The 16,434-nt window shown below is 34.6% G+C and overlaps 1 protein-coding gene across 1 annotated transcript in view; it reads right to left on the reverse strand.

The window, feature by feature from the left end:
- LOC126976015 (uncharacterized) overlaps positions 1-16,434 on the reverse strand; it is a 132,376-nt gene that overhangs the window by 17,120 nt on the left and 98,822 nt on the right. Inside the window, exons 5-6 of the mRNA XM_050824157.1 lie at positions 8,187-8,322; positions 393-526 (exon numbers count right to left, since the gene is read on the reverse strand). Coding sequence (XP_050680114.1) covers positions 393-526; positions 8,187-8,322 — 270 coding nt within the window. The remainder of the gene's footprint in view (positions 1-392; positions 527-8,186; positions 8,323-16,434) is intronic.

Consider the following 16,434-nt stretch of genomic DNA (forward strand, 5'->3'; position numbering starts at 1 on the left):
GAATTATTAGGACAGGCAAAGGGTTCAAGCCCATACAGCCGTATTCATTATTTAATAATTAATTGTCAAAGTCATCTTTGCACGATTTTTACAACATTGTTCTTTCTAAAACGTAGAATAGCACGAGGAATAAATCATTTTTATGATTTTTATTTCGTTAGGCCAAAGAACTATATTTTCTTGCGTACATATATACACCCACACATTTTTTTTATATATATACTATTATCGAGACTATCGAATAATGAAAATAATACATTTAGATTATTGGTTTTTAGGTATTCAAAACTGTACTGAATTAGCTTACGTTTTTATCAAAACTGATCCAAAAACTCCTTTAAGTGCTTAATAAATAAACTGTGTTTTGAAAGCTTGAGAAATTTCATACTCACAGGTATGTCATTGATGTAGAAAGTGAGTTCGGCCGGAGGTCTGCTAGGTCCTGAAGAGCAGTTGGCTCGCAACACGTCGCCAGGCATGTAGTAATGTTGGCTGGAGTGTATCGTTGGCGCCGATGGTGGTAGCACTGGAAAAAAACCCTTGGATTACTATTATTTCGATTAGTTTCGTTAAACTTAACAAGTGTTAACGGCGCAGTACGGTAATCCGTTGACTCACACCACGGAGCGTTCAGGTCGATTTGTTTTAGGTTTATTATTTTTGAAGTTATACTTCTTTAGGCGCGTTATGAAAAAATGATGTGGGTGAAAGTTTAAGATGCGCGCGCATCACTGTAACACAAAAGTAACAGCGTGAAGTTGGTTCCTAAAATTTTCTAATGTTTGCAATATACGTAATTTTTTTTTGGTTTCTTCGTCGATTATTAGGATAGGCAAAGGGTTCAAGCCCGTACAGCCGTATTCATTATTTAATAATTAATTGTCAAAGCTAGTGTTGCATGATTTTTACAGTATTGTTCTTTCTACCAACGTAGAATAGCACGAGGAATAAATAATTTCAAGGCTTTTTGCTTTGTAAGGCCAAAGAAGTATAAATTCTTACGTGCATACATAAGTACACACACACTTTTTTTAAAGTGAATGTCACTTATGGGATTAATTAAATTAAATCTGTTACCAATATTTATGAACCTTAAGCAATTATTGGAGTTAAGCAGGTTATCAACTGTTAAGTAGATCCTGTAGATGAAGCCACAACCTGAGAGTTGAACATGACATACCAAGTTTTACGAACGATACGTCACTCGAACGGTTGTTGTGTTTTCGGTTTTTAAATTCATATTATGTTCGTTTATTAGACGCTTTATAGGGCCTGCAATGCTATTGTGATTCCTCTGGTGATACATGAGAGTTTTGTTTTTTATGAAAATAAGGGAAGAGATGAGCAGGACATTCAGCTCATGGTAATTGATACGCCCTGCCCATTACAATGCAGTGCCTTCTTTTTTTGCGCTCTTTTCAATAAAAATATACAATATTGTACAGTCATTTCTATCGCTATAAAATAATCACAATCTAGTCCCAGGGTGTCCGATCATTTAGATATTCAGCAGTGGAGGAATAGGATTTACGACAGAGCCATTTTTTTATAAAACATTTAAATTTATTTGTAGATAATGCCTGAACAGTGGAATATGTAGTGTAGATAATGCCTGAATAGAAAAAACATATATACAAAACAAATTACAATTTGGAGTGTTTGTCACAAATTGGTCACACTTCAGCATAATGCTGATTACTGTCACAATCAGCGCTAATCTGCCAGTGGGACCAATAAATGACGCCACACACGAATGCCATAAGTAGCGCACGCCTTTCTTATTACACTTCTTAAACGTTTTATCTTAGGTAGCAGGTTCTTCGTTAACCTTACCTCATGTAACTATAGTTCATGATAATATTATACATACAAAATTTTTTAACAAGCAAACTAGATTACACTATGAACCGAAAGTTCAAAAAGTGCACTCTGAATGTGTGTGTGTATGAGTGAGTATCTGATTAATCAAGTTACAAGTATTAACATTAGGTGAATGATCACCTATCACTTTAAGAATAGCTTCCATGTCTACATAATACCAACTTGAGTGGTATGCTAGTGAATGCGTGACGATCGAACTTTAGCGTTACGCGAACGGTTATTTCTTGATTTATTAGGTAATTTCAGTTTTATAAATTAATATTTTCTCTTATGTTTAGTTGTCTAAAGCACCTTTTTTATTCTCAGTGGCACTGTATTGATTACAATTTCAGGCAGCTCTAAAATTTACGACACCTAACTTATGATCACAAAATATATTTATCTCTTGACAATTACTTTAGCAGATATTTGTACCATTAAGGATTTCCAAAATTGTAAATATAAATTACTAGCTACTAACTACACTTCCCATTAGTTCACCAAGACATACACAATAGGTGATATATAATACTTACATTATACTAGATTGTGACAGCTGTGAATATGTCGAAAAAAATTGCGGTGAACTGTAAGCCTCTATTTTTAGCAGCGCACGCACACTAAGACAAAGTGACTAATCGCGAGTGTTAGATGTAGCTAGTGATTCAAAGTAAAGTAATAAACCTTGGCCTGTTGTCATGGTATACCTAACAGCAAAAGTCTCTATACAGTCGTGTAAAATTTTTAAGACTTGTTTAATATGATTGGTAAAGATTACATGCTTGCTATCAAAGTTATGGAATAAAATGGAAGGGAATCATTAAATTAATATTTGTTTCGATATGTTTACCCATCAATATAATATAAACAAATTTTCTCCACCTGGCGTCGTTTTCCTCATTACTGAGGGTCGTGACTCCCCTGCTGTATCTGTTTCTCCCGTAAGATTTCCCTCCATCTGCTGCGATCCTCAGCTTCATGAAGGGCATTGTGGAAGTTGATGTTCAGAGAAGATTGTATTTGGTCCGACCATCTCGTGGGACTGCGTCCTCGGGGACGTTTGCCATCTATCTTGCCTGTCACCATCAGCTGTTCAAGATCGTGACCCTTTTTACAAGCAATATGTCCGATGAATTCCAGCACTCTACAAAGGCATATAGTTCAAACAAAAAACTAGACAGTTTTGACATTAAGCTCTCTCAGAACAGCCACGTTGGTGCAAAAGGCGGTCCATAGAATCTGTAGCATTTATCTCAAGCACCACATTTCAAAGGCTTCTATTCTGTCTCTGTCGGCCTTTTTCAGCGTCCAGGTCTCCGCTCCATAACTGAATATGGAGAAAACTAGCGAAGTCACTTAAATGTAAATTATGTTATGTTAAACAGCTTGTCTTTCGACAAAGGCCTCCTCTAAAGATTTCCACGCCTCTCTGTCTTTCGCTATTTGGATCCATTTAGGCCCAGCTACTCTTTTTACTTCATCTTTCCAGCGTTTAGTTTGTCGCCCTTTTCTTCTACTACCATCTCTTGGATACCAGTCAGTTATTATTTTAGTCCATTTTTCTTGTTTTTCTCTTAACGTATGTCCTATCCATCGCCATTTCAGTGTTCTGCATATTGATTTTGATTTTTAAATCTTTCAATTTTACTTAATCTTTTCTTTCAACTCCGATTACGGTTCTTTCTATGCTGTTTTGACAAACATTTATTTTATTTGAGAATTGTTCGGTTAGGGTCCATGTCTGACACCGTAAGATACACATATTATAAACCTTCCTTTTCTCTTTAATTGGCATTTCCTCATCCTTCATAACTTCACTAAGGGACCAGTATCTCTTCCAAGTATTTGCTACCCTCCTATTTTGTTTTGAAATATTACCTATTGGCAAATTCCTATAAAACAGTATTTTTTTATTATCTACAGAACAACGTCTGTTGGGTCAGCTGGTATATGTACAGTCTTGGTCAACTAATAGTAATAATAACTAGAGTGTCCCTAACACTCTGTAGTTAAACCAAATTGTGAATTTATTTTTTATTTTCCAACGAGTCTAAACAAGATTTGATATCCCTTACATGTATGTATAATTAGTCATTTATGTGCCCGATTATACAAACAATAACAACTTCCTAAACATTAAAACTCTTTACAGTATAGCTGATAGATTATCACAGTGCTATTTGTTCAAAAAATGCTGGCTGATCATTTAATTAGGGACACTGAGATATTGCGTTCTATTTTCAAAATCTGAATCTCAATATGTTTTTATTTCTTCTCCTATTGTTTCGTGGTAGTTTTGGGAGTTAATTTTAAGTTTTGAGAACTATTTTGAAGAAAAATGGGCAATGCAACACTACGAAAAATCATCATGAAGTTTGTCGAGCGTGGTTGGTCATACCGAGGGATAGCAGAATATTTAAATTGATAAAAAACTATGGTATGCAATGCAGTGCAACATTTCAGGCGCAACAACACAGCTTTAAATGTGCCCAGATAAAAAAGATCGAGAAAAACAACTCCGCAAGAAGATAAAATGATAACCACGTTAGCTAAGAAAGATCCATTTTAAGGCTCTGTTTTAATTAACGAAAAAAACACGAAGTGTTTGGGGCGGACGAAACAGCCGCTGTTACAGCCGGGACCGTTAGACGACCTCTGATAGAAGCAGGGTTGTTCGAAGGAATTGCTCGCAAAGTACCGTTGTTGAAGAAAGAACATAGAAATGCACGTTTGAAGTTTGTACATAAATATTTACATTGGACCTACGATCAATGGCAACATGTATTATTCTCTGACGAAGCCAAGGTAAATTTGATTTCTTCAAATAGAAGGAAATACGTACGGCGTCCTGTAAAAGCGGAAAGGAATCCAAGATTCACAAAAAAGCAGGTGAAACATGGCGGTGGAAACATTAAAATATGGGGTTCATTTTCTGGACGTAGAGTGGAACCTGTGAGGAAAGTTCAGGGTAATTTAGACCAACATCAATACAAGCCAATATTAGAGGAAACTATGCTTCCCTACGCTGAGGAACATCTCCCTATTATATGGACGTTTCAGCAGGATAACGACCCGAAACATACCACCCGTTCAGTCAAGTCGTTTCATAACAGTCAGTCGGTATCAGTGCTAGATTAGCCAGCAAATAGCCCAAACCTCAACCCAATTGAGCACCTTTGGCACGAAATCAAGAAAAAAGTTGCCACTTATCGTACCATATTTTTAGATAAGCTTTTTGTGAGGCATGGGCAAACATTCGTGTCGAAACATGTCAGAAACTGATAATGTCTATGCCATATCGGTGTCTAGCGATAATTACTAACAAAGGTTTTGCTACTGGCTACTGAATTTTACACTTAATAAAATGGAGGTGTTAAAGAAATTAAAATACTGGAGATTACTAGTTATGTTTAACTCTATTTTTAATTTTACTTTACTTTCCTTAATTAAATGTCCAGCTACAGAATTATACCATAAATTGAATACATGGTTAACCTTTGATATCAAACACTTTTTTCTGTTTATTTAATCTTTTATTTACAGCCATATATTCCATAATAATTGGACCAAACTATGCAAATAATAGTTACTGAGAAATCAATAGGGTTTTATATTTATATGTACATAACCCGTTATTTCTCTTCACTATCTTGAATGTCCCTAATTAGTTGACCACTACTGTATATATATATATATATATATATATATATATATATATATATATCACAAACAAACTTACTTCTTAATAAATTAAGTATTAAACTACTTGGACTAATGACTAAGTAATTACAATAGTAAAATACTAATTTTAGAGCTTATTACCGGAGAACGTATACGAACTTTGCTCAGAGAGAGCAGACGAAGATCAAATGTCTTATAAAACCCAATGAAATTCTTATTGAAATCTTAAGCTTAGAAAACATCAATCGTTGAATACTCGTTATATCGTCTATTTACACTTAGGTATTAAATTTCAGTCGATTGTATTCGATACTTAATAGACTTGAAAATAAGTAATTTAATGTAAATTGTATTTTGTGACAAAATCTGATTTACAAACAAAGCAATGAATTACGTCTCACTGGCTCTAAACATAATCGAGAAACCATCTTAGAAATTCAATTAACTTAAGCTGACTAATTTTTTTAGAGTAATTATTAATGAGAGATTGTAACACTAAAATCTCTTCATGTAACTCTTTCTTTACATTTCTCCGAATTATTAAACTTTGATAGAATTTATCTTCTTCTATATATGTATAATGAAAATGGTCTTTGTTTGAGGCTCTTTCACGCTTAAACTACTGATATCATCATATCATATCAAATCAAATCAAACTCACTTTATTCATGTAGGTCACGGAAATGATACTTATAAAATTATATATTTTTTTTTCTACGGCTACTTCGTAAAGGGTTGAGCTAATGAGAAGAAGTAGCAAGAAAGTACTTGCCACTCTTTTAAATCAAGATTTAACTTTTCATCGTCTTACAAATCATTTCAATTACTATCTTAATATATATAAATTACGTGACAACTTGAGAGATAGGATGGTTTTTATTTCAACTTGTGACCCATAACTATTAAAATTAAAATATTTGTTTTGTATGGACATATTTTCTATGAGAAAATTTATTGACGCATGGTTTGACAGTTCTGCTGTGAAACAATTTCATTATAGTTAACAACAGCGAGCAATGACGTTCTATACATAATATGGAACGTCATAGCCAGGGAACATATTTTACAATATAATTCTTGGTGTTATGAAATATTATTGACAAATTTATAAGAACAGTATTTTATTTATTATGCACAGAACAACGTCTAACGGGTCAGCTAATATATAAAGTGATGCAACAAACATACTCAAACGTCAAATAGTCAATGCCTTGTCAAAAATCGAACATGAAACTAACACCATTCGATGTGAAATTTATCCTAGATGATTTAGTGTTACATATATTTTTTTGTATTTGTAATAAAATGAATAAAGTTTAATTTATTTTCTTTTAAAATACGTCCAGCGAAGCGGGCGGGAACGGCTAGTCTAATTATAAACATATAATTTAATAATATCAGTATAATTTCTCCACGCAATATATCTTAGCTGGTATTTTACATTTTTATGGTACAGCAAGGAGCTGGAATAATAATAGCCCTGTATTACAGATCTACAGCACTTAAACAAATAATGTTAAAGTGCTATCATTCAAAGCATTCTGCCAGTCTTTTGACTCGAGCGGCTTGTGGGTGTCCTATTCGGGCGGGGCCTATAGCGTTTGTACATATAATAATGCGTTTAGGAGGCCGTTTGGGCTACCGTAGCATTGTAGTGCTTCTGGAATGTTAGCTGATGCATCTGTGGATGGTTTCCATGCCATGATGCTCAAAAAAGCGGTCTCAGTGCAGCGTCTACGTGTAAGCAGTAACAGCTTCCTAAAGATGATCGATGTCAGACCTGACTATTCCTTCCAGAAACACTGGATATATTAAGCTAGGTTTATAAATATATTTCACTAATAAACATAGTTTATAATAAATATTGTTACTAATATATATGGAGATCTCTGTGTGACCCGTACGCTCGTTTATCCTCCTATTTCATAAAAAAAAGAAACAAGAATAATATATGCAATATACGGCCGTACTGAAAATGGGTGCGGTCCCAAAATATTACATTGTTGAACGGTAAAAAAGTCACCAAACGTTGTTTGTTTTTTCTTTCGATAAGATGAAGTCAAAAAAAAAACATCAAAAATGGTGGCTGTCAGTAGATTAAAGATTAAGAATTAAAGAAACATTAAACAGTATCTTTTGACGGTACGTAACCTCAAAGATGATTTTTTTTACTGCTTTACATTAGATTATTATCCATAATAAAATAATGTATAAGTTATATGTAAACACAACGCTCAATTTTTGCTAACTATAGAGTTTACATCGGGTATTGTCAACAAAAAAAATTATATAACAAACAATAATAAAATGAATTGTTTAGAGAGTTATTTATATCTGTGAATGGTTCAACAAACTCCAATATTAATTAATTTAAAGGCCGGCAACGCTCTTGTGATTCCCCTGGAGTTGCAAGAGAATGTGGGCGGCGGTGATCACTTAACACCAGGTGACCCGTACGCTCGTTTGTCCTCCTATTCCAAAAAAAAAAAAAAATCTAAAATTTATTGAACGCAATATATATATTGTCTACTTTCTCGGAAATAACCTTTAAGGTCTACACTTGTTGGAGTTCTACATATAAATAGAACACCGTGCTAATACAATTTTATTTTAATATAGATTAATTTCTCAATTATTTTACTCACCTACAACATCCATGGTGCTGGAGACGATGGAGGTGGCGAAGGATGGTGCATCAGCTGTTACCTCACAGCTGAAGTTGCCGGACAGACCGAAGCTAACCCTCGTGAGGACCACCTGGCTTTGATTTGACCGCGCGAGCTTTGGGCGAGGATAAAAAAGTTATTAGTCAAAAATCATACAACGCCTATCACTTAAGTTTATAAATGAAAATAACACATTTTTTACAGTAAGGGACGAGACGAGCAGAACGTAATGCTGATAGTAATTGATACGCAATGCCCAATGCACACAATGCAGTGCCACTCGGTAATCTTGAAAAACCTAATAATTCTGAGCGGCACTACAATTGCGCTCGTCTACGGCGACCTTCAGACCGAAACACAATAATGCTTACGCATTACTGCTTGACGGCAGAAATAGGCGCCGTTGTGGTACTCATAACCTAGCCGGCATCCTGTGTAAAGGAGCCTCCCAATGGTAAACACATGTAATAATTTTGTATATATCCAATCACCACCCACTGCCGCTGTTAACAATCATTACCATGTTATATTAATAGACAATTTCTTATACTTTAAAGTGCTGGCCTTTACTTCTGGGATTAATTAAAAAAAACAAATAGTTTACGTTTCAAACAGCGACATCTCAAGTCAATTTCCGAATATGCAAATATTGGGGTTGAGCAGGTTATCAACTGTAAAGTAGATGCTGTAGATGGAGCCACAACCCGAGAGTTGAACAAGGCACACCAAGATTTATGAACAAAACATCACTCGAACGGTTAGCTTACAATAGGTATATTATTCTTTTTCACGGTGATGAAAATAACACTTTGCACATATCTTGACTAACAACATTATCGTTTAAAAAATTAACACAAAAAAAAATTGTGTTTCGACAACTGGACATTACTTCTTACGAAATGAGTAATTCTGGTCATAAATTCTGTTACAATGAAAATTGCATTTATTTTAATAGCACACTTTAAAACGTCTACGTATTTATGTATTGAAGTTGAAACAATTAATAATAAAATTCATTTCTATACTCATTCAAATCAAAAACAGAGTTACTATATTAAATATTCAATAATAAAGACATTAGAAAGCATTCATTCAAAGTGTCAGCATCGGTAAATTAATAAATCAAAACAAACAGAAGCTTTTTGTTCTACCCGCAATCATTTCACAAAAGGAAAACCTTGAGTCGAATAGATTGCTGGCCACATTTCACATTCCCGTTGTGTACCGGCTTAACCCGCTCAAGCTCAGCTGTACAATACAAAAGGGGAACAAAATGACCCATCGCGTTATTATCGCGGCTCTGAAATAAGAGTGATAAAGGTCTGTTTTATGAACTGGGTCGCGTTTGTTAAGAAACTTTCTAATCTTCGCCTTCCTAATCTAATCTTATTTTAATCTTAAAATTACACTCGGTCCGAATAAGGTACCTTGGGGCGTCACAATCATGGTTTCTAACGTCGGGTCTATTGTAAACATCAGTCAACCTTAGTTTACTTAAAAAAGTAAACTTACGACATATTAAGAACGAAACAAGCAAGACGTTCACCTGGTTGCTGCTCAGATTGATAAAAGATAAATAAAAAATTTTGAGTGGCATCACAATTGGAACGTCACTTCGAAGCATAAGACTAGATCTTACTGGTGACTTATCTTAGTGTTGGAAAAAGATGCTGCTGTGATACTCATCGAGCCGGCATTTTTCATTCCATTCATTTTCCATACTAAAATAGGGGACTGTACACAAAACAATTATGAAATTTTTCCTTCCTACTGTCTTATTACGGAATGTTTGACTAGAGGGAGGCTACTTTGCACCGGATGCCGGCTAAATTATGGGTATCACAATGGCGCTTATTTCTGTCGTGAAGCAGTATTGTGTAAGCACTACTGTGTTTCGGTCTGAACGGCGCTGTAACTAGTGAAATTACTGGGCAAATGAGTAGAATCGCAAGAGTAGTGCGACTCAGAAATTTTGGGTATTTCAAGAATCCTTCCATCACTGTATTGTAATGGGCAGGGTGTATCAATTACCATCAGCTGAACGTCGTCTCTCGCTCGTCTTGTCCCTTATTTTCATAAGAAAAATTATGTGTAAATTAAAGTAAAGTAAATTATGTATAAAGTTATATTAGTCTCGATAATAGAGCAGCTTACAAGCCGATTATGGAATCATAGTGTGAGCTGAGCACTTACCAAAAGTTAAAAATAAAACTAATTAATCAGTATAGCGAGCGAAGTGAAATAAAGAAATCATACAACCTTATTATTAATATTGAATCACAGGTAAGACTCGTTTTCTTCCTACAAAATTGGTTTTCCTAATAAAAAAACAAATTTGTGTTTTCTAGGATTTGAGTTGGGTCCTTAAAATATTTAACTATTCGTTTATGAATAATAAAATAATTTATGATCAAAAATTTGATAAAGAATTTGAGAATTTGAGAATTCTCTGGAGAGAGAATATCTCTCCCCAGTGAATATAACAACAGGCAATATAAGATGCCTAAGATGAGTCTTTCATGAACAAGGAAAAGCCTCCGATATCCGTTTGAGCAACGCATGTGCGCGCTACTCTAACTAATTAACTTATCCTTCGTCTGGTGAACAGTAATTAATTACTGTCGTCCAAGAAAACCTAAGTTTTTTATATTTGCTTGTAAATTTTATTATTAACAATTTACAAGTGGTTAATGAAAAGCATTTGCAATATATGAAATAATTTATTAATCGCCTATATCGCGCTCAAAATCAAGAGATCGCCAACTCCACGATCAAGAAGGACGAATTCCACCACCCGCATCACGTTGACGTCTGGCATTCCAAAAGAAATTTCTTGCCTCGCACATCCATTTTGTGGAATCAATTACCGGCTGCTGTTTTCCCGAACCATTACGACTTAAGGACCTCCAAGAGAGATCATACTCCCACCTTAAAGGCCTATAACGCATCTCTTGACATCTGTTGTTGCTGAACCGTGGGCGGTTGCCTCACCACTCGTTGTCCCGGGAGCCTCTTGCCCGTTTGCCCCTCTAATATAAATAAAAGAAGTAAAGCCAATTGGGCTTCGAAGAAACACAATAGAAGTCCCGCAATTTCTTCGCATACTTATTCTAACGCTGTATAAGGTGTAGGTATGGTGCACCCCATAATCAGCTCTATTACTCTGTCAAATCAGTTTGAGCTGCACAGGAACGTTGTCCAACTATGTATCTTCTACCTCCTTTATCAAGGGAAAAGCTGTTTGACTTGATACCAGCCGTTTTTCTTTTCTCACTATCTGGATGTGTGGTGTTCCTTCACAGTGCGGTTTTCTAGGAATTTTCTACCAAACTGTGGAATAAACATCCTTGCGTGGTGTTTCCAGGACGATACGACATGGCTGTGCAAAAAGCACGTACACCTGTCTAAAAGACCGGAACCCCTCCTGAATTACCTCTGGTGTTCCAAGAGTGTGACGTTGACTGTGATCATATAACATAATGTCTGGCTTATCTTCTTCGTTAATTATATGACCTACAACTGACATAAGGAGCAGTAATGTAAAATGAACTTTTAAAGAACAATCCGCTATTGAACGTATCGTCAAATTAAAATTCTGATGTAGGTACTTACTTAATTATAGCAATTCGTCCAAAATACGTAATCATTTACGAGAGTTTTTGTACCTTCAAAGAATGAAAATTCATATCCCAGAATTTCGTTGCTAACTTCAAAGAATAATTACAAATACTGTTGAAATTATACTGAATGGTAATTTTCCAAATTATAATTAAGGTTGATATTAGAGATAACCTGTGAAAAGTTTGTTCCAACTTTGTAACGATTATAAAGTTAATGTATCTTGTTAATTAGTACGTTGTAAGCTATTTCCATACTTGTTATCGCTGACTATAATAATTTTTCATTTGCTTGTTTGAATATTCAAAGTAAATGTAATAAATATAACATATGTGTTATGGAAGTATATATATATCTAATTAATTATAAAAAGTGTGTGTGTACTTATGAAGAGAAGAAGCAGTTACAAGAAGTTATACTTCTTTGGCCTAATGAAGAAAAAATCGTGTATTCTATGTTTTTAGAAGGAACAATTTTATAAAAATCTTCCAAAGATGGCTTTTACAATTAATTATTACATAATGAATGCGGCTGTATGGGCTTGAACCCTTTGCACGTAGAAATCAAAAAATTAACGAATGACGCAAACGTCAGAAAATTTAAGGAACCAACTTCAACCTCTTGCTTTTGTGTTATGCGCGCGCATCTTAAAATTTCACTGTCATTTTTTTTCATAACGCGCCTAAAGAAGTATAACTTCAAAAATAATCAATATTATTAGCCCATATCATTGATCGATAACCACCCATTAACCCCCTTCTAACCACATAGCCACTTACAACCCTTCTCTTTCGTGAACAGATCAATTCGAAAAATATTTTCTTCATTTCAAAAACTTTCATATTTGTCCCACAGTCAATTCAACAATTTCATACTCGCTGATTCAATCTGTGTTTATTTCTACAACAAATCAATATTTTTAACTAGAGATGTGCCGATTATGACTTTGGCCGACTAGCTGACTAGCCGACTAGCCGATTAGTCGGTTGTAATGATGCCGACTATTTATGGATTTTTATTATTTATTGATAATTGATACTCATTTTGTTATATTACTCCCACAGGTTTACCCGAAGACCGTTTGCCATTTACATCGACTATCTGAACTCTTTCGTGTAAATATGATTTTAACAGATTTAGGGCTCTATTTTTCACTCCACAATGCTTTAGTTTTAGGAGTAAAGTTTCATGGTGGACGCAGACAAATGCTTTGGACAAATCACAAAAAATGCCCAATGCATTCTGTGACTCTTCCCAGGCGTCGGATGTGCTCTATGAGTCGAGTACCGTAGTAGTAACCGATATAAAATAATTTTCAAAATTAATAATAATTTCATTAAATATTATAAATCGTCTTTGTTTTTGATAATAGTTGCTTTATTTTATTATTTGCCATACTTTATATGCTTTTATATTTTTATGTAGTAACTTTATAAAGTAATTTATATAGTAAGTATACAAGGAAATTGTCTTATTTTAATATCGTTATTAAGTACTCTTGTTTGTTTAATTAATTGCATGTCGATATATCCCATGGTAAATGGTGTATACGATGTTAGATAATAAAAGTTATTAATGTGTACATTTACCATAAGGCAACACATTGTGTACAACGTAGGTTTTCTTTCTAAGTAAATAAATATTTTTTTTTTTCGTTTTTAGACCAACACGTCAATGCTTGTAGATTAGTACACCCCAGATTCGTACCATACTTATAAACAAAATATGTATTAACAGTTAGGCAGTTCTTTGGGAAATTAAAAATTATTCTACTACTACGTTCAATAGCTACTACTTAGCTAGAGGTCCCGGGTTCGAATCCCGGTAGGTCCAAGCATTTCTATGATGAATATGGATGTTTGTTTCCGAGTCATGGATGTTTAAATGTATTTATGTATGTTTAAGTAGGTATATTGTATTAAATATATCATTGTCTTGTAACCCATAACACAGGCTATATATGCTTAACTTGGGGCAAGATAATTTGTGTAAAAAGTGTGTTAATATTATTATTACTATAACCAGTATGAGTAATGTAAATTATTTCCAATCTGAAAATAATTGAACACAAGATATATAACCGTATTTTTCAACTCGAAAATTAGGGCAAACTGAGTTAGACAAATACAATAATTAATTATGTTGTTGTGGACTACAATCGTATTTAACTCAACAAAGTTATTCATTAATATCTAAGCGCAATGCAGATATCGCAATCATAATATCCGAAATAATTCAAACTATAGTTATCCATTGGTCGTTTTAGTGTGATGGCAAATTAAACTAAGGTGAGATTATAATTGGGATTTGAAATAATGTTTACTATTGTAATATCAATGTTAATAGCTTGTTGTTTAGCATTTTTACAATGTATAACAGATACCTGAATTTTGAGAAGAGATTTTATGGCTTTTATTTTAACGTTAAAGCAAAGTTTGAAGAAACATAAGTGGCGCAATAATTAGAACTGCTGACTCTCACTACAGTGCCCCCGGTTTGATCTTCGCCCGTCATAAGCTATTGTGTTTTCGGTTTTTGAATTTATTTGAACGTCTATTCGACCCCTCATAAGGTTGACAGCCTTCTTGTGATGCCTCTGGTGTTAAAAGAGAGAATGAACCATGGTGATACGATCAGGTGACCTATTTGTATGTTTGTTTGTCTTTTCTTTTCCATGTAAGATATTTATCCAATGTCTTTTCTCTTAAATTATGTCAAGCCATTTTGGAAGGTCTCTAAGTACCTTATTTTATAATAACTGAAATACATTCTTGGAATACTCTAAGCCTGAGGACATCTCATATTAAGTTAAATGTAAAATCTGTAGTAAAATACTGATCAAGCAACAGACTAAATCTCAAAAATTAAATTATAATTATATATACAGCGAGGGACTGAAATTCTAATACAATATTGAAACACACAAAAAACATAAGGTACGTTGTAAAAGCTGGAGGGAACTTCTAGCAAATTAAACAGAGGTGAATGCTATTTGGAAAATTAAAGTTTATGGCTGAGAAGGACAGACTTTTGATGGAATAAAAATGAAGGTCGAAGGAGCGAACGGGTTAGCTGGTGATTAGATTACCGACGCTCATACTCTTTTGAAATACTAGAAAAATCCAAGAAATATTGCTGGATATTAAGGTACAAGAATATAAGGTTTTGTTTGCAATTCGGATAGTAAATTGAAACACCGCGCAAGATAATTCATTCCCAAGCTTCGTTGTACGTGCAAGAAAATTGCTTGAAAACCGCTGTATATACTGTGTTAGGAATTTTATGGCAAGTTTACCCACAACTCTTCGGAACGTCTCACGTAATAAATGCGGTGGGAGACATAAAATGAAATGACGTCTGCTAGGCAATGATTCGCGATTGAGGCATTCACAGAGTATCCATAAAAAATTGAGTAGATTTACGTACGTTGCATGTGGTGGAATGCTTCGAGCTTGTACTGAGGTACAATAGATAAGAGATGAGAGCGTGTGCTCGATTGTGCCTGGCAACTCTTAACTTAAACCCAAACACTCGGTCAAATATCACAGTTGGCATTTAGTATTTTACACGTGTAGTGGCATGAGTGCTTAGGGCGGGTTTTGTCTTTGACTCAGGTTTACTCCGAATGTGGCAACACTTGCACCTTATAGAGCGCTAGAATATGGAATTGACTTAAGATGAGATGAGATAAGCCACAGCCTGAGAGATGAACAAGACATACCAAGATTTACGATCGATTCGTCACGTGGGAGTCACCAGTGGGAGACTCCTTTGCACGGGACGCGGCTAGATTATGGGTACCACAACGGTGTATATTTCTACCGTGAAGGAGTAATGTGTTAACATTTTTGTGTTTCGGTCTGAAAGGCGCCGTAGCTAGTGAAATTACTGGGCAAATGAGACATAATTATGTCTCAAGGTGACGAGTGCAATTGTAGTTCCACTCAGAAATCTTGACTTTTTCAAGAATCCTGAGCGGCACTGCTTTGTAATGGGCAGGGCATATCAATAACCATCAGCTGAAGGTCTTGCTCGTCTCATCCCTTATTTTCATAAAAAAAGGACAGATGGCTTAGTAAGAGCGCTCGGAAGGACCCCAAGAGACGCGGGGTGGAGTCCCTCATCGTCCATATATTTTGGTACAAATTTAATTTGTATGACAATAAGATATGCGAATATTCTACAAAATGAATAAAGTATTCATAAATATATCAAGTAACATTGAAAACATTGGAAACACATGAGAGATTAGATATATTAATAGCATCAAAGTACTTCACTATATTATACGAAAATTTAATACCGGATAAATTTAGAAGACCGCGAAGACAATACAGAAAGGTTAAAAGTAAACCCTTTCAAATATTAAGAGTATCACACAAAATGGAATTTCAATTAAGTGATTGTATTACCCAAAATGTCGTTGCAACAAAGGAGCTTAAAGATAACAATTAGGGTGTATTAAATGTTATTGTTGGTGCGCGTCCGTGTGAACGAGCATTAATTATGGTGTTTATTATAAGACTAAGCGGATCCGCAACTCCTTTGTAAGTAATGTCATATAACATTTTCTTTGTTATTATACGCTTTTTGAAGTTATACTTCTGTA

The sequence above is a fragment of the Leptidea sinapis genome, chromosome 39 (assembly GCF_905404315.1).
Source record: "Leptidea sinapis chromosome 39, ilLepSina1.1, whole genome shotgun sequence".
Classification (NCBI taxonomy): Eukaryota; Metazoa; Arthropoda; class Insecta; order Lepidoptera; family Pieridae; genus Leptidea; species Leptidea sinapis.